The 20,131-nt window shown below is 45.7% G+C and overlaps 1 protein-coding gene across 5 annotated transcripts in view; it reads left to right on the forward strand.

Annotated features, from left to right (window-relative positions):
• The window catches only part of auts2a (activator of transcription and developmental regulator AUTS2 a), a 302,294-nt gene that overhangs the window by 197,028 nt on the left and 85,135 nt on the right, over positions 1-20,131 (forward strand). For all 5 annotated transcript variants that reach the window (XM_056440702.1, XM_056440721.1, XM_056440729.1 and 2 more), the window contains one exon: positions 6,211-6,240. In XM_056440702.1, coding sequence (XP_056296677.1) covers positions 6,211-6,240 — 30 coding nt within the window. The remainder of the gene's footprint in view (positions 1-6,210; positions 6,241-20,131) is intronic.

Below are 20,131 nucleotides of genomic sequence, written 5' to 3' on the forward strand. Positions count from 1 at the left end.
TATGTGTGTGCCCAGATCGCTGTGAAGAAGATGCCATATCGCATCATAGTTAATGTGTAGCATGTGGGGTACTTACCAGACACAGAAGAGGACTCATCTCAGGAGAGTCACCATAACTGCACAAACAATGCAATCTTGATGTATGTAATTATCTCAAAATCCTGCTATTGCACTTTGATTAATCCAGCATCTGCTTTGTGCCTCAGTCCCCTATTGGCTCATGGAAACACTGCAGGGTTGGGGTGAGGCAAGGTGGGTGTTTGTGTATGTGCCCTTGTGTGCTGCAGCTGTTTCTTGTGTTATTGATATTGTTTGTTTTCTAACATTTAGCCGGGAGTACTGTGTTGAGATGATTCTAGAAGGTGAGATGCTGAACCTGCTTGTGTAACAGATGGATTTTTAAGAAAGCAAAGTGCTGCACCTCTCTGTTCATATACCCTGGTGTGTGTGTGTGTGTGTGTGTGTGTGTGTGTGTGTGTGTGTGTGTGTGTGTGTGTGTGTGTGTGTGTGTGTGTGTGTGTGTGTGTGTGTGTGTGTGTGTGTGTGTGTGTGTGTGTGATCAACAGAGAGGTTTACCCTGCGGCAACATCTGTTTTTGCCAAGCATCACTTCAGTTGTACGTTGCCACATTCCCGGTTGAGTTAAATGTCCAACCTTCCTCCGCACTCAAAACATAAAGCAACACAAACACACACACACACACACCACTTGTTAGCTTCCTTAATGCATCGTTTCATCACATGCATCCAGAAGTGTGTGAACGCCTCTGTGTTTCTGCTTGACACATTCCTGCTCACACCTCAACAAGGAGTCCCTTTGCAGACGTTGCAAGCCGCTCTCTGATGTGACATCATTGGAGATTTAGAAAAGTCTCAAATGTTCTTTCGGTACGTTTTGACACGTTCCAAGGAAATAAAACATAAAAAGAATGTACTCCAGAGTAATGAAACCAGGGGTCACAGACTATAAAGTTCTTATTATTTTATGGAAGGCCCTCCTCTGCTGCCGTCCCTCCTTCAGCTCCGCTGCCACAGCGAGTATGTGGTCGAAATTGAATATCTACTGGATAAAGTCATACATTTGAAGGGAAATTGTGTTCAGATGTTAGCTCGCTGCAGCCAGTGCTGCACATGTGGATCCGACCTGGTTATATTAGTCCAAACAGAAGTCTGGTCCTCCCTGACTAAACATTCTTGGCTAATAAAAGAGGCGTTTGCCTTATGTGACTGTATGGACTTAAGCTGCGCTGTTTTCTTTTCCTCGTCGGTTTTCTTGAGGCCTGCCATACTTTTATGACAGTTCGACATCAAGCAGAGGCTGGTGGAATTAGATGTTGGATGTCATCGCCGCAGAACTCTGCTTATTTAAATGATCTGTCCCAGTCAGCCATGACATGGGGAATTTGCTTAAGTGTCTTTTATGGATCGCTCTTTCTTGTGGGTCTGCTGGCCTAATTTCTAGTTCATTCGAGGTTCACTACAGCGTGAAGTCACACTGTTTTTCAGGGTGCGTGTTGATTCACACTTATACCTAAAAAAAGCAGCCAGTCAGTATCTGTGCTTTTTAACAGAAGGTCTGTCTCATTAATATCAATGCGGCAGTTAATCATAGCAGCCATGTTGGTTTTTATGGTACAGTTTCACAAGCTGGACCATACCAGCATCTCTAGTCGGCAACATGTATCAGCCACATTCAAGGTTATTCCTATTTTCTCTGGAAAAGTCTGAATTTGATGTAGCCAAGTTATTTCTGTATATATGTTATAAGAAAGTTACCTGGGAGCGTATTGTAATGGCGCCTGCTGCTCCAGCTTTGTGTGCCAAAGCAGGTGCTGTGTAGGAAACCCTGAGCTCATCAGTCTCCTCCTGCCTGGCTCTATTTGTTGTTCCTCAATTCACAGTGGCGGGACTGGCAGACTGTATAATGTGTGGGCGAGGAGAAGAGAAGGATATACGGGAGGTGTGAGCGGGGGATTGGAGAGTACGCGTGGCACAGATCACCATTTCGCCATGCTCGTCTCCCTCTATTCCCCATGAATAATGCGGCACAGCCTCTACCCAGCGGCAGGCCAGGAATGCTGCCATATCAAGCCGCGGTGGAGAGCGATGCGTCCAGCTCGGCGAGCCTGGGCTCAGCCACATTCTAGGCCAACAAACCCCCACCACGCTCCCCAACCTGCAGAGAGGAGCACTGGGCTCCAAGATGGCAATCAAGGCTTGATTTGCCAACACATTTCCAATGATTAAAATGTAATTAGCACAAGCGAGCACCTCCTCCCCAGCTAATTTCCACGCACGCTGTGACAGGCAGGCGGTCGGCGGCACCCAGGCCCCAGCAGCAGATGGAGGAGGATGCGGCGGGAGGGGGGAAACCATTTTGCCATGCGACTGTTTGCATCAGAAAACCATCAGGACGCGCAGCTATATCAGACGGAGCTGTTAGAAGGAGGGAATGAGGAACCCTTGACGACAGCGCATCAAATTGGCACTGTCATAGCTGACCCTGGCAATGGCTGCCATCCTTCATGCTGTCTCTCCAGCTCCCAGGCATGCAGGCAGGTTGGCGTCCTCCCTGGGCTTTAACCCCTTCAGCCTTCCTGCAGGACAACCTGGCGCAGGCTGATAAACAGACACCATCCTCTGTGCACCGGGGCGCTTTAATGAAGCCCATATCTGCCATAATTAATTCTAAGGTCATGGATAGCAACCAGCATAACCTGAGGCTAATGTCACACATGGGAGGGCGACAATACGCATCCATCACACATCCTGACCGAAGAGGATGCCATTTCTGAAAGTAAACACCAGACACAGCGGATACAAAATTATTTTTGAAAGCCTGATAAACACACTGTTTGCCTTCACAATGTTTTTTGTTGACTTAACATCTGTTATTATTTGTGGACCAGTGGATTTCCAGAAGGTTATGTTGGAAAAGGGAACATGGCATACTTGCCTTGCACGCATGCCCGTGTGATGTGGTTACCTTCTCAGCACAGACATTTTTCTGCGGGAGACGTTGGTGAGCCCTGCTGCTACGGACGATAGCATAGCTGCATCATGTAGCATTCGACCCACGGCTCCTTATGCTCCTTTTGTATTGGGCCAGTATTACTCTCAGCTGGAGAGTATTTAGGACAAGAATAATTGACTCCTACTTTCAGACCAATATAAACAAAAGGCCCGATGCTTGGATGGCACGTAGGGAAATTTGTAAGAGCACTCAGCCAAAAGAGAGGCCCGCGAGAGAGCAGAGCGGCAATCAGAAGTGCTCCGGATACAGGCCAACATCAACAGCTCTTAGGGCTGACGCTAATGTTTGACATTCTTGTGTTACTTAAACTTAACACTGGGGTCGAGCTGTACAGTATAATGCCGGCCCTGTGTAAACAGCAGAGGGCCTGGATAGAGTATCACTTTTCTCTGTCCCAGGACTAATGGTTTCCTTATTGTTCATGACTGTTGCTTTAAATAAGACCCATTTCCTCCCGCCTGTCAGAGAGCTAACTCCATTGATCTCAATAGCACAATTGTTGTTGTGTTTTTTCTCTCTCTTCGGTATAATCTGTTCATTATTGTAAGTCATTCCAAACCTCTGACATATGTCTTTTCATTAGACACGGCCTCGCAGGATCGGTATAAAGTGGTTTTGACATTACAGTTAACCATAGCGCTGCAGAGTTATATGCTCAACCGTCAGTTGCAATAACCGAATTGTTGAGCTTGTGCTTACCTCCTAAAACAATACCGTGCCTCGGTTAGTAATGATGAGGTGTACCAATCATTCGCGGCGTTTGCGAGTGCAAAGCCGAGACTTTCTAGCTTTCCGTCTGCGTTTCTAATGCACAAGTCAGTGAGTAGAAATACAAGGAGCGAAGGCATTCCACATATGCGGGGCTTCTTTTCCCCCGCCTCAGGTTGCTTTATGCACGAGGCAGCGCATTAGTTCACTATGATCACCTATCAGTGAGTGACAGCTCTGACTTGTTTGTCAGCCTGGGTTGTGTTTTTTATCTCTTAGAGGTGTTATTATTTGTTACTTTTTGCTCTTTACTTGAGCAGCGGGTGTAACAGCTTCGGCGTCTGTATTGTGAGGACGATCAAATTGCCTGCCCTCGCCTGTCAGACCCGATCTCTGGATTTTTGACTTTGCTTATTATAAAGGTATTTCCATTTTATTAAGTTTTCCCTTTTTTCAACCCTTTGTCGCTCTGGGAAATTTGCATACCTCTGTTCCTAGGGAGAGAAAAAATAATGACAGCAATTTATTTTCTTTTTCTCTCCCCCACGAACCGTGTAAGGGCTTCGTTTAGTGGCACCTGCGAAAGCGACAGGCACTGGGATGAGAAGTGAAAGAGAGCAGTTGATTAAATCATGATCAAGTCGCAGCACAGAAAGTCAATTCTGCTTGCCGTCTACAATGATATCCTTTTATCTTAAAGTAATGAGCTATGGCACTTTTGCATCGGGTAATACGATGAGTTCCATTAGCATGTTCCATTTGCTTCACAAGCAAGGGCAAGTCATTCCAGCCGACTTCTATCTCGGCAATCAAAGCAATTGGCTGCACAGCCAGCGAACACTGAAAGGAGGGAGAGCGGGGAAATAAAAAAAAAAGAAGACAAAAAGGGAACCCGAGAAAGAAAGGCTTGTAGAGGTTTTTCATGAATCACAACGCAGTGGAAAAACTCAAATGATGTCCATTATGCGAACCTTTTCGCGTGCCTGTGTTCCCGGGTGTGTAGTGTGCACAGGCAGAGAGGCAGCTAATGACTACTACGTGGCATTACTCTTGTCACATTCAGACAGGCCTGAATACATCGAAGCAGTTGAGATGGCAAATACTGCTCATCAGATCTCGTCTGCCGCCGCATTAGTCAGTGCTGTGCGGGAGAGAGGGAGAGAGGGAGAGAGGGAGAGCGGTACGCGGCTGCACGCCGGTTTATTCACAAGCTGCAATGCACACGGTGTGCAGCTTCTTGAATTACACAGACATCCACGTTTACTCACAATCTTCACTCGCCGTGCATCACCCTTAGTTTTTTCTTCTGGCTGACAATCTTTCGGGGCTGCTGGCTCTCTGCACACTGTATTAAAATGGGGGATGGTGTGTCGTTGGCGAGCGAGCGAGAAATAGAGAGCGAGGGAAACGTCTGAGAAGTGTTTGCCCAGTGCGTTTATTGCCTCTGCATAATTTATGAGCTGCTGGAGCTGACCATGATGGCAGTGTGCCGCGGGCGGCCCCTGGGGCCGTGTGGGACAGGCCTGTAAATTGGATGCTATACTCCTGCTGAGCTCGCAATGACCTCTTTTTTTTACCGTCCAGCCTCAGAAACAGACCAGGCACGAGCTCAGCTCACCTACCTTTGAGATCTGCAGGGCTCCAGATTAGCAAAAAACACGAGATGGAAACAAAACCCCAAAAAGGGGGGAGAGAAAGAAATAACGGCAGGGCCGTCTGTCGCTCACTCCCTGGGCTGTCAATCATTTCCCCCCTTTCTTCCACTCCCTCCCTACTTTAATCGACAGCCACCAACCCCTCCCTGCCCTCCCGGTCCCCCTGCCTACACACACACACACACACACACACACACACACTGTGCCAACCCCTGCCCATATTCCCCCCCAGTGCCTTCTTCATTACCGACTCCAGTGCTTCTCTGCACCTCAGCCATATGCACAACGTTGAGGGCCGCCAGTCACCCAGCATCACACTAATTAGTTGATAAAGAATTAAGTGGACCTTGAAATTGAAATTGGAAAGAAAAAATGAAATCCAACCACTTTTTCCTCCCTCCATTACAAAGTTTCCTTCCTCCTCTTGTCATTTCTCCATTTACAGCCTCAAGCAGGAACACACATCACAGAATTATAATTGTAATGGCGGATGGTGTTTGTGCATTCCAGCTCCGTCTGAATTTCACATAGGCTTCAATGTTAACAAGAGCACTGCTGCTCGGGAGACGTTAGCTTTGTTTGGCATGCTGGCGCTCGTGTCAGCTATTGAAGTGATCTGGTGATATTCAGACACTGAATATGAATATGTGATATGTTCGTAATTAAAGAGATGAAAAAGATTTGCCATCTGCAAAGGTAAGTTATGTCACCCACGCGTGTGGGAATGGAATCAGGCACAGTTGTGAAACAAGAATGTAGACACATTATTCCTCATTTTCATCTTTGTCTTTCTTTTTCTTGTTTTTTCTTGCAGTGCGACACCGAGAGCGACCAAGACGACAAGGTAAGCCCGCCATTCACCGTGACTTCCTTTGTGCTTGGATCCCCTCAGACAGACTTTCTTTGGGCTTCAGCAATATTCAAATATCAGACTTTCTTTAAGGCAGAGAATGTAATGTAATTAAAATTAAACATTGTGTTAATAACTGTGTGAAACCCTTAATTAGCTGCACATTAATTATAAATGGTTTAATGATGTGCAAAGTCTAAATCAAACTGTTCTGGGTTTTTAGGATTTAGATGACATTTAATGAGACTGCTGTGACAGCCGTGGCCGAGGGTGTAGACTTTCCTTTGCTGGAAGCTGAGCACTTCCATATCTAAGTGTTGCGTACCTTGGGTCATATCTGTCTGTCCGCCTGTCTGCCTTATCTTTTCGCGTCTGTTTTTGGACACTCTCCAGAGGTACATTAACACAATCATTGCTTCCAACACCTTCCGTCGAGATGTACAAAATCTTCCCGTGGTGTAATACCGCTCTATATTTCCTCAGAAGTTCATGGTTTTGTTGCAAGAAATATAATGAACAAATAAAACATTTCCAGGTAAACACGTGGGTCACCAATAAACAAGTTCTCCAAGTTTAAAAGTAAGGGTGGGGAAAATCAATACGGCAATATTGTTTCGATACACGGATGCCGAAAATCAATATTTTCATATTGATATTGCAAATGCAAATATAACCTTTTGTTAACAATTGCTAGTCAATTGCTGGTGTGAGTGTGTTCTGGCTTGGTCATGGGTAAACTCATGTGGGCCTGGACCATGTAGACCCTCATACAAACACCTCAGTTTGACAGGTGCATGACTACGACAGTGTTAGTCAGTCTGCTTAACTGGAAAAAACATGTTGCTGCAATACAAATGTGTAAAAAATAGATGGTATTGTGACTTAAATATCATGAGGATGCCGTGGAATTAAATTGTTAAAGTTTTCACTATAAAAGATTAGTTTTGAGGAGCTGGCATTATGATTGCATTACGGAAAATGTCACTAAATTCCAGAGATCTCATGCAGTCTAGAGCAAAATCACTGCCTTCTTTTCATTATCAGCTGTCTCTGGAAGGTGTCGAGTTAAGCCTGATTCACCCCTATTATTGTTCTGCCACTCGAACACGGCTGACATAATATACGTATAAGAGCCATTGTAGATACAAATAATAATAACGGAGCCAGGGAAGGAGATTAATATTCAGAGAATCGAGAAAAAAACTTGTGAGTGCAAAAATATGTGTTTCCTTTTAATATTATTTATTAACATAATGCTGCCATTCGTATGCATTGCACGTTATCCTCATGTTAAACCTATTGTACGTTTTACTCTGCCAATTAGTTATTAGATACCGATTGATGTCTCTGATGTTCTTTTATGAACATCTATAAATAGTAATATCTTAGAAATATTAGGACAGTAGAGAGAAACTACTTCTATCTTCAACCACCCAAAGGGGTTTGTCTTTATATCTGCACAGATAACAATAAAAAAGCTGCAGAGGTTACTCCAAACACAATGTGTCACCATAGTTACACAGCGACGCTGTTAAGGGCGGTGTCAGTGTGAAGGGGGAAACCACAGTTTATGGTGAATTATGTCCTTAGGGTTGCTAGGGAAAGGGAAGTCTGGGTTACTCTGCTTAGACTGCTGCTTCCGTGACGCGGCCCTCATAAGTAGCTGAAAACGTATGGATGGATGGATGGAGAGTGTGCAATTTATTATGTTGATATTACTCGGCGGCTCATGTAACTGTAGTGTTTAACGGTTACATCTGAGGTGTGAGGAGGTTGCTGAGAACATGCAAAGTTTCTCAACCAACAAAACAAACATTTCCTTTTGACTTTATAATCACAAATATGTTGGCTATTCACATTATTGTTGTTCTGAATACCCCCCCCCCCCCCATTTGGTGTAAGCCAAATTGGTGCATTATGATATTCAGGTGCTTCTACTGTAAGTTGCAACAAGATTGTTTCCAGTATTTGTGTGCCGCTCCAGTTCTAATATCCAGGTATTCACAGTTTAAGCGGAACTCCTCGATCCTAAGAGCAGCTACATCATCCAATGACTTCTAACCAGAGATCTAGATCCACTCTAATGATTTAGTAATGCCATTTGCTTGTGGTGTTTAGACTGTGCAGCAAATTGAGTCATTACTCAGTGTTGTCGATTTAAATTGCTCCTGTCTTGGTGGCAATTCCTTTTTGTTTCAGGAAGAGAGGGAGAGCATGGTAAGCTGTTATCCGGCCCCCAGTGACTGTATTAATTCACCTTGGCTCACGTTACGCTCCTGATGAACAGCTCCGACTACACCTTCCTGTCATTGATTAATTGTGTGTTAAGGTAACAGAGGAGTGAATTAGTAAATAGGAAGACCCCTATGACAGGGGCTGACTCATGTGTTCCTCCTCAATGTGAGGGAGTAATTGGAGCTCCCACTCAACACTCCCCCCCCCCCTCAGTCTACGTCACCTCTGCCACTATCTGCACCTGGCAGGCGCCGCCACGATGCGCCCACCGCCACCGCTGCCATTTAGCATTCTGCGGGCCGACGCGGTCTCCTTAACAACACGGCAACAGAGAAGGACGCGGGACAGCGGAGTCGTTTTAATGGGTCAAATGTATTCAGATGAGGACAAACGTGGCTTATTTGGTCTCCCCTTCAAAAGCAGGGAAATGGAAAAAGTGTTCCCAGGAGAAATCATGTTCTGCTCGGTGTCGAAGGCCTCTGCCGTGTCGGCTGGAGCTGCCAGACTCTGATAAGAGACAACTATTCGCATCTCAGGGTATGTGTGCACACAATCCTGCCGGTGTGTTTGTGTGCGATTGTGTTGGAAACTGTCAGAGCATTTGCTCATTATAAAGTGACCTGTAGGACGGGCCCTGGCCAACATGACAGGATAATGGCATAGTGGGAGACAGGTAGGAGGCAGACTCGCTGCAGCCGCTCGTCACACAGCGCAGGTATTATTAGCTCTGCATGCGTTATCATTAGCAGCTCTGCAGCGGCCCCCCATTACCACCGGTCTTCTTTTCCCCCTGCCACTATCAAGTAGTCCAATCAGAGCTGTCCATTGAGAACACTTCTGCTTCAAAGGGAAACACTGTGTGGAAAATGTGACATAAATACTTTTGCGTGCGTGGTTTTTAATATTTGATCATTAACATGGTCGATTGTCTGATTCCTTATTCACACAAAAGCCCAGATAAACTACAGTCATCTAAATCTACAGGTCTTTTCATTCCTATTATGTTGCAGGTGTAAAATGGGATGATTCACCTTCTTTTCATCCTTTACTGGGCCATTTAGACAAAAGGCCCGCTGAGTGGCCAAAAGCCTCTCAGAGCTTCTGCTGGCGAGGACGTCCACGTGTGTCTGTCCCTGTCGTGCGGCTTGGCCCATCTTCCACGCCTGAGACCTGGACCATCATCAAAATGTGCTCTCCCACTCTCACCCTTTTGTTGGATCCAGAAATAATCAGATGGCCATTTTCATGAGGGCTAGGCAGGGCCGGCCTGTTCATTTGGAGCAGCTTGTTCCCGGTTACGATGCGCCGCCATACTGGCAGGAAGGCACACTTGCAAATGAGCTCTGCAGAATCAGTTTTCCTTCATGTGCATCCACCAAAGCCCCAATAACCATTTGAGGCCTTCTTTTTCTCCATAGCCTCAACATGTGTATGATCCAGAGGAAGAACCTCTCCAAACCCATTCAGGGAAAGTATGTAGAATATCAGAAACATTATTTATGAATGCAAGTGCCTCTTTAATTTGAATTGTGCTTTGCAAAAAGGTATGCACTGAAACATTCACTCAGCATTAATCATTTCTGATTGGAATCTTAACAGCGGCAAATATCTGTATCTCATCTCAACAGTCTTTGTAATATTGTCAAGAGCGCTCAGGTTCCCTCTCGGTCTGGACTTGCTAATGCTTAAGTGATTTTTATGCTCGTCAGTGGCAACTTGAAAGTGCCAATCAAACAGTTCAGTATGAATATCTGCTGGCGCTAAAGTGCTTCCTCCAGCTTAACTGTTCATCGTTGTGTTACTTAAGCCTTCTGAGAAGACAATAGCTCTGTGTTGTAATCTGCAGGACTTCATCACGCTGCCGCTTTATTTATGAGTTTTTTTTATGGCGACCACACCTTTCCTAAGTGTTATTTACTCGCTCTATCAGCAGCTCAACGCTGTAAATGCCATTTTGAAAACGTTTTGCGTCTTATTAATGGCTATGCAACAAAGTGCTGTAATTTGCCTTGCTTTCCTCTTATTGAAGGCGAGGGATCTAAATGGGTGCTTTAGAGCAGCCGAGAGAACCTGTTTGTCCTTGACATAAAATAAAGATCTGAACTGGTAATATATTTTCTGTTTCTCTCCCTTTATTGTGTTGCTGTGTTTGCCCTCAGGCAATTACAGCAGAAGAGTCGAGTTTCTCAATCACTCGGCAGCGCTGCACATAAAACCATTGTATATCCCCCCCCCCCCTGCCCCTAACCCCCTCAAACCCTCCCTCTTTACCCCCGCAGTGGGAAAGATGAGTAATAAAAAAGGAGAGAGCAACTTGTCAGCGTTAAAAGATTATGTGTTTTGCCCCCCTCCAAAGGAAGAGAGTAGTGTTTACAGGCTTGAGTGGGTGCTCGCTAGGCCGAGGCTGAGGCTGATTGCACCAGAGTACCCTGTCAGCCAGAGATTTGTCATGTACTTTATCATCCTTGTCACTCCGCAGAGCGTTGTCATAGGTAGCGATCCCGCCTGCCCCCTCCCCCCGCTGTGCTTTGTACCCAGTCAGTGTAGGAAATTTGTATTTAGTTTGGGGGAGTGTAATTTGTTCCTCATGGATAATATGACCCTTAGCGGAGCTGGATCACGGGTTAGTTGAAGTGATATTTTCCGGTAATGGTAGTCGTACATCATGGCTGTCAGGCCGGGTTAGGAGGCAAGCACATTACAGCTCCATTTTAGCACTGCAGGCATCTGGGATTATTTTCCATAACCAAGTATGACATGACCGCTCTGCGGAGTGCATTAAATTTTTACTAGCATTTTTCCCTCCCCCCGGCAACTTCAGTGGCTTTTCCCCCGGCCTGGGTCTCGGGGCTGCCACAGTGATGGATACCCCCGATATCCCAGTAGCCCTGGCGAAGGTTAGCGGGTGTCACAGACCTACAACGCTCCCCTCCATCCAATAACCGGCAAATCCCTTCTCCCTCTGTGGCGCATGCACACTGGCCCACGGCTCAGCATTTCAGCCAATCCCCGAGCTTCCACTCGCCTCCACAGCCGCACTCAAACAGAGATGCAATGAAAAGGAAGAAGAATATTCCCCTTTGAGAAGTCATTTGACAAGTTCCTGTGGCTGCGAGAAGCAAAATAAATGATTACACCTCCAGGTTTGCGTATCCTCAAGCAGTTTTCACGAAAGGAGGACAGATAGATGGGCGTGTGGACACTGAATCTGTTGAATCTGGCCACATTCAGTATGATGAATAAAGATCACCCATGCAGTGCTGGTGATGGCCGACAGCGTGGCGCTGTTGATTGCCTTCCTTTTCTGTTCTTTCCTACCCTTCTCTCTTGTCCCCCTTTTCTGATTCCTCTCTCTTTGGCAGCAAGGTCAGCAGTGTAAATGCCACCTCTTGCCAATGACAAATGGCCGCCTCCCTGTCCGATAATCAGCAGGGTCTCAGAGGTGGGCGAGCAGGCGGAGCTCATTAGGGTGTCACAGATGAGAAATTAATGTGGAGATTCCAGGCCTGGCAGAGAGCTGCGCTGATGGGCCCCGGGGCGGGGGAGGGAAAGGGGTGTAGGTGTGGCTGGGTGGATGGATGGACCCTGTCTGATGGATAGCCGGGTCAGCATGCAGCAACACTCCCTAGACAGTCCCACACATACACACACACACCCACGGCTGTCCTCCCCCTCCACCTTCCCCTTCTTCTTCCCCATCTCCCAACTTCTACTGCAACTCATCACCCAGCAGTACAGTAATGACACCGTGGAGTGTAAGGCCACAAGAGAGAAGGTCAGAGGAGAGACATTTCACCCTTTGACTGACATACTGGTAATTAAATCGAAGCGACCTAATTGACACAAATTTCCATGTTCCTTTTTGTCCTTCTGAAATTAGATGGTGACAAAAGTCTGTATGCACTTCACAGGTTATTATTATTTGTTTGTGATACTCCTCTGCCATCAGATTGTTTTCTCTTCATCTCCACTTGGTTCACCATCGACTTCATTGTGACAAATTTTCAAGCACACAAAACCCCAAAAAGCAGCATAGCCATTGTTGCATTGGAGAAGACTTGAGGAGCCGAGGCTTGCTTGCCTCTAGGGCTTTCACCGTCTTCCATCCTCCACAGCAATGTCGGAGCCCATTGTCGTTCGGTCTGACGATGGAGAAGCTTCTGGGGGGCAAGTGGTTATATTTCTGGGGTTCCAGTGAAGTCAGCAGATATCCAGGCCAAGACTTTTCATAATAATAATAATAATAATCATTTATTTTATATAGCGCTTCTCAAGACACTCGAAGTCGCTTTACAGTCCAGAGTCCAGTAGTTATACACACACACAGTCATCCCGGTGGTGGTAAGCTACATCAGTAGCCACAGCTGCCCTGGGGCAGACTGACGGAAGTGTGGCAGCCAATCAGCGCCTACGGCCCCTCCGACCACCACCAACATTCATTCACATCCATACGAACCGGGGTGAGGCTGCGGTGCATGTCTTTATGATGGTGGGGGAAAACAGAGTACCCGGAGTAAACCCACGCAGGCACGAGGAGAACATGCAAACTCCACACAGAAAGGACCTGGAACGACCGGGATTCGAACCCAGGGCCTCCTTGCTGTGAGGTGACAGTGCTAACCACTGAGCCACCGTGCTGCCCATGCACTGCTCGTTGTTTACAGTCCGAGATGCAAGACTTGGGTGAGTTGAGAGGCGACATGGACAATGGGATTGGTCAATACTTCCTGGACTACAAACGGAAACCAGAACACTTCAAATGACAAAATCTTGTCCCGGTTTCAACAGCTTTTACATATGAATGCAGAATCCACTGTGACCATTTGCAAGAGCTGGCTCCAGCTTTGTCCCAGCTGATTATTTCTCATTCTGTCACAGCACAACTCTCAAATGTGGACAGTAATAAATATGTCATTAATATTGTGTTTTTGCCATTTAAGCTTAACTACTACAGCCGATCACCAGCAACACTAGTTTCCAAGATAGGGCAGTTGTGTCAATGCCGTCCTGCACTTCATATTAATCCCCCCCATTTGACAGGAATTTCCAATTTGCCAAAACAATCATGTCACTGTTTATACATTTGCTCACAATTGGCATTCAATCTGCATGCAGAGCGGTTTAAGTCTGTAAAGGTGTCCACAGTTCAAGAAAGGTAACTTGTTTCTCGGTATTTGTCAGACGTGTCTGAGTTTCTGCGAGATCTGTCCCAGGTGCCTCAGTAATCTGTAAACTCTGGTATGCTAAATGTTTTGATCCATTAAATAGCTGTTGAATGGTGGCAAGCCAAGTGATGAAAGTTTTGGTGAAAGCATTTGGACCAATGCTGATTGCATTGACACAGCAGTGTCGTGATGATTGTTGGTAACGGTGCAGATTCTCAAAAGCACCTTTATTCAAAAGCATGTGGAATGCAATCAGAACCTCTTTTTCATCCACAAAAAGCACCACTATGACTTTTCAGATTGCCTTCTGATTCTTTGTGAAAGCTTTTGGTGCGGCAGTTTTTATGTTGAGACACAGAATTGTTAAAGGTTCGCGCTTACCTTGAGACGTGATATCATACAAGCCCTAATGTGTTACACTTGCCTCTAGAGTGCTCAACCTCACCATTCATTTATGGACAACAATACAAGCTAATAATGCACACATTTGAATAGGACAAGGTTGCGAAGTCCTTGAAATTGAATGGGGGGTGGGGGGGAACGTTGCAGCGGTGAATCATGTTTCAAAGGCAATGATTCAATTCCCAGTGCAAGCTGAGAACACAGGGAATGGAAAATAATTCAATCAGCAACACAAACCATAAATATGCTGTTTGACTGAGATAATCACGAATAAATCCATTTCCATCTTTCTTGACCTGGAAAATAAAAATGTCTCATATGGTGTAGATATATCAAATGATTTATGAGATTGGCCACATACAGAGAGGCTTTGGAACGGAAACAAAACCGCAGTTAAAGAAATGTTAAATCCTGTATATATCGGAGTAGAATGTGACAGTAATTTTCCACTGGTGAAGCACACATGATATAACAGTTGGGCTTCTTGCAGCGAGGCTCGTTTATTAATAAGATGTCGATGCATGGCATATTATTCTTATTAACTGATTGAACTATTTTCCTCGGCATCTGTTAAGCACATCATTAGCTCTCCCCATATTTCTAATAATGTCACTAATGTTGTTTTAGCAGCTTAAATCGGCCTAAGCTGGAAGCCAAAAGTTACACCCATGCTGCCAAACAAGTTGAGTCAAACTACATTACATACATGTTCTTATACAATTGACGTGCGCATTATTGAACCTCCTCCATGTGGTGCCATTTGTCAGGTGCAGTGACAGTGGAGTGGGGGGCTGCTGGCTGGAGGAGCGTGCTGTGACGCCGTGTGTACGTAGAACCCTCTGGGTCATGTTAGGCCGGTGGATTTGTGGCCGATCAAGAGTGAGCAGCGCCCCGGCTCCTCGGGTGTCTGTCCTCATCTCTATTTATGAGGCGGTGTTGCCTGTTACCGGTCTTTAATAATGCATGGAGTAAGACCTTGGGTTCAAACCAGTGTCTCTGGAAACCGGCTGCTTATGAAAAAAAGAAAATGGTTGTTGTTATGCAGAAAGCCCTTCGCTCTTTTCTCTCACGCTCTCTCTCTCTCTCTCTGCCCTCTCTCCCTGCTGAGAGTGAGTTCTTCGACACGCCAAGGTTAAATGTTCTCGCTGCATTCGGCGGATATCTGTCAAGGTCCGGCTCACCTGCACATAAGCACCCCCCCCCCCCCCTCCTCCCCCTAGCAACTGGCCCAGTGACTCTCACACCAACCCTCTGCCCCCTCAATGCCCTTTTGTCAAGCCAATGATTTCTGCAGCCAACTTGCTTCAGAATTGACTGGCTCCTGGCTCTGTGTGTCTCCACTCTCCACAGTAACCTCAGCTCACCCACATAAATGTCTTCAATCCCTGCAGCCACGGCACTATTTCTCAATCTGCCATTTGTCAAACCCAGTGCACTGAACACAAAGGCTGTAAATGAAGCCACATTGGCAGTGCTGCAGACTGTAGGGCCGTCTATGGCAGCGATAATGTCGTAAACATTTGATCAGACTCCATCAAAAGATCTGTGACATGTTATGATGTTGTATTTGAGCTCCACGGTGCTCTTCTACCTCCTGCTTGATGTCTTTAGTGTCCTTTTAGGCTTACAGTGTTCAGTTGTGTCTGCTGTACTTCCAGGGAATTATCTGTTACTCCACCTGAACAATATGTGAGGATAATGTGGAAACTGACTTTGGATTGACTAAAATAGTCGAGCAGTATTTGTCGTCACGGACTGAAGAAAAATAATTATGCACCACAGAAATGTATAATAACTGCAGTGGAGGACCACATCCCAGATCTCCTGCTGTGGAAACCACCAGAGACAGTGAGGCACTACAGAAGAGGTTCCTAAATGAGGGAAATGGAGAACAGGCTTGTCAGAATGACAACGCTGTCCCAGCATGCATGGCGGCAGCCACAAACAATCCTAATGACATCAGGGGCTCTGAGGAGGGGCTGTATGCTGTTGGCTCCAGGGCTCAGGCCGTCCACCACCCCCGACACACACACACGTGCGCATACACACGTCCTGCCCTTCCAACCACCACCACACTGCTTGTTAGAGGCAGTGTAATTAGGTGGCGTGTTGCAAGTAGCCCAGGTCACAGAGGCATGTCCAACCCTTGTCCTGATTGCTCCTTGGGGAATTATTGACAAAACACAAGGACCATTGCATGTTGGGCTCTAATTATGTGTACAAGACATAGACAGCCCCGGGGAAATTAAATGAAATTCCCCAGCTTGATGGGTCCTCCACACTCATGGGATCCATTCTGATTCTTATTAAGCTCAGCCATTGTCTGGCTTTATGAGGCTGCTGTGTGCAGCTAGGCACCAGCTAAATGCTTTTAAGTGTCTCTCTTGTCACAGTGGCAATACAGCAAGGACTCATGGTGGAAAATTGCCTGACATTTGCAATCTACAGTGAAAAAAAGTGTACGCAGTAAAGCAGCAGATATATTTAACTAGTGCTCACTAATATTGTAAATAGAGGATGTGAAATGGAACACCTGCATGGTGTTTCATTGTGTAATCAGTTTCTTGTCACTGCAGCTTTGGCCTGGACACATCCAAACACCTCTGCTCTAATTCCCCTGGCCCAGATACTGGACAGGAATTGATAGTCTCCTGCTTGTGCAAATGAAGTGATAAGGGGTCTCACCCAGATTACACAAGGCCTAAGTGGCGCTGAGAAAGCTTATGGAGATGAATGAATTCATGAGGCCGCCTGACAGATTCTTAAGAAGCAATGTAATAAGGGATAAATCAAACGGCTAACATTTTGCTTCTGAATGATTTCAAATTAAAGCAGAGGGAGATGGCAGACCTCCCGGGAGCGGGTGAACTTAAGTATAGAACCGTTCCTGACCCTTATGTATATTTCTCTATCATTAGAACGCCCTAATGGCTAATGTACAAAAAGGCTGCATAAGCAGCAGTAAATACTCCATTCCTTTTGATTTCTGCACAGTTGGGTGTTAGCTGTCTTTGAATTTCCAGACTGTGGGGGCAGGACCAATCCTCGAGGTCTGCCTAGATCATTCTTATGACCATTAATAATTGATCATATTATGTTGTAAGATGCTGGAACATCCAGGACATAGAATTCCAAAAGGGTTCTTCCTGAAGGGCTCAGATTCCCAGAACATTTGCCTCTTAGTTGCGCTCTTTTGAAGAAAGGATTTTTCATTCAATAAAAACCCTTTTTAATCCAAAAAGGAAAGAGTTCTTCCACAATTGTTGAAATCAAAGATTGTTATAATGAAACGCCGTTCATAAAAGGTTCTACCAGGAACCAAAGAGGCTTTTCCCAGGGGCACAAGGTAAAGAGCTCTATGTGGTAGTTAGCTCAATTATTTCTAAGAAGGTAGCTGTGTCTCACTCTTATGTAGAAAAGGATTGTGTTGTAGCTACTACACCATGTAAGCTGGTTCGGAGATAAAGCATCACAAGAACAAAGTGAATAGCATCCAGGCACATGTCAGGGCTACCAATCGCATTTACTGAGCATCATTATATGGCTCTATACATGGCTCCAGCAAGCGGCACACAATTAGGTCAGATCTTCCTCTGCAATACTCTGGAGATCAATGTTGCCTACTGTGATTATCCTTCATTGATTGCTCATATGGAGGTTTGTACAAGCATCTGACAAACACAGGCCTTGATGAAACCTGAACCATACATGAAAATGCCAGGTTCCCTCCTTGATTTGACACAACACAGAGCTCTCTGGGGCAGAGCGAGCGTTGCATCGTCCCATTCCAGCCGGTCCCACATGCCCCAAGGCCATGCAGACAGCCAGCTCACTACAGTGAGCACAGGCGCTCTAACATGTTACCAAGACCAGCAACCAGAGAATAATTGGCAGATGATGCAGATGTGCCAGCTGCCATGCTCCGAAGGCCGGAGAAAAGAATCTGATGCGTTTCGCATGGCAAGTGGAGGTGATTCATACTGACAGTGCTGGCATTAATGATGTTTCTGCTTGGCACAGCCACGCTACCAGGGGGAGGGAGAGACGGAAAGAATGAGAGCATGCAAACCAATGTGAGGCTGTCGCTTGGCGTGAGCCGCCACACGTACTTTTCACTGACGTTACAGTTTTTATCATCTCTACAGCGGCTGGTCGGACTGATGTTAATCAGCCCACGTGTATCCTCCCTTCTTCCTCACACGTAGAAACGTGCCACGACACGCATGCCAGGCATACAGTTCTAAATAACAAAGCGAAAGACATGTGCCCTTTGGGTGGTGGGATAGCTCATTACCTATGAGCGACCTTCCATCTGCACTCATGGCTGCTCTGGGAGCCATTATGATTATGATGGAAATCTCACAAGCCATTACTGGGAGACAGCACAGGGCTCACTGCAGACACACTAATGGAGTCATTTGTAATTGGGAGTGAGGGAAATGACTCTGTGAGCTAGCAGTGGCTTTGTTTGATGGAGTATGGAGGAGCGCATACTCGTTTTGACAAATGAAACGGGGTTAGTTGTCTCTGTGAGCTTAACCACTGTGCTTCCTTGATCACGGCACACACACACACACACACACACCATCATCCCTATCTGGTGTCCAGGTCCAGCAGTGACCTGACTCCCACGAGCCTGCTCATATTCTCTTTTGATGGAGAGGGGTTGGGCCTCAGGGTTTGACCATCAATCTTTGAGACCCACAGGACGTGCCAGATGAGTTATTCAGGGATACATTTGTTAGAGGTGACAATAGGGTTGAAATTGACTTGTTGGGGTTGGATGGGTCACCTTCTAAATCTTGGGATTAATAGTGAAACACATGCTTATCCCTGAAGTTATTCAGCCGTGACTAGAGGGCAAGAGCTCATGGGGAGGCACCCGGAAACTTTTTAGCCTTCGGCTGTTTTGTTGGTTGTGCTTTTCTTCCGGCAATTCATCTGCGACTACATGAAATCCATGTTGATCCACTCTCCCTCTTCACTGTAGAGCATTCATAACTTATCTCTCTTCCTCAGTTCATGTCAGCGACATCTGGAAAGTTAACTGCTGAGGTTTATTTGCTATTTCTCATTATTTTAATTAATTGCGCTTTCTATTCGCATTGTCCCCACAGCGTTGCTCAAGACGCTAAGTGTGATTTGCTGGTTATGCCCCAATTCCAGGAGGATTAAAACAAAATGTGCCGTTGTGGTGCAACATTATTTTGGCATGTGTTTGCAACAATAACAGAAAATGTTTAATAAAACCGAGAAATATTTCTCTTTTTTAACATTGGTGCTGGACTGGTAATACAGAGTATGAGACGAATATGATTTTAGAAGGGGAAAAAAAGAGAAATGATCACACAAATTGTAAACTATAGGTTTTTCTTTCATTGCATGTCAAGGGGATGGACACAATAACTAGAACGCCTATGCAGAATACTGTAATCCATTAGAGAATTCTGTGAATTTTGATGTAAAGTTTTTGTAAATATGCACATTAGACAGAATATTAAAAGATAATGCAATCCATAGGACATTCTCCCCAACCTGCGCTTGTGATTATGTCAAACTGATTTAATAATAGACAAGACACACATGGCTGACTCACCATGTTTTGACATTCACCAGACTTTATTCTTTTACAGAGACATCAACTAATTGTTTGACATCATTGTTGTTGTTTTTAAACACATCGGTTCGAAAAGGAAGCAGGTGAGCGACTGCATAATGCATCCAATTCTGCATGGCAGGTTCTCTGTGTTGTTAGTCCACAGCCTACTTATTAAACCAACAGGACATTTAACTGCATGTTTATACAAGGAAGCTCCCCCAGCAGGAGCCTGACAGCGACGAATCAGACGGGGAGATGGGAGGAGGATGTCGGGGTGGGGGGTAATAAGATTGCCCTGACCTGGGTGATTTATAGATTCATTTGTGTGCTTGTTTAGGAACCCGATCTGCATTATTCATGTCCACTGAGGACATTAGCTGGTTAACCCCTGCTCAGGTTAGGCCACATTATTTTAATGGTCATGGGAGGGAGGAAGAGGGGAGAGCGGCGCTCATTCATTCCAACCAAAGAGCTATCTCCTATA

This window comes from Pseudoliparis swirei, chromosome 3 (assembly GCF_029220125.1).
Source record: "Pseudoliparis swirei isolate HS2019 ecotype Mariana Trench chromosome 3, NWPU_hadal_v1, whole genome shotgun sequence".
Taxonomy (NCBI): Eukaryota; Metazoa; Chordata; class Actinopteri; order Perciformes; family Liparidae; genus Pseudoliparis; species Pseudoliparis swirei.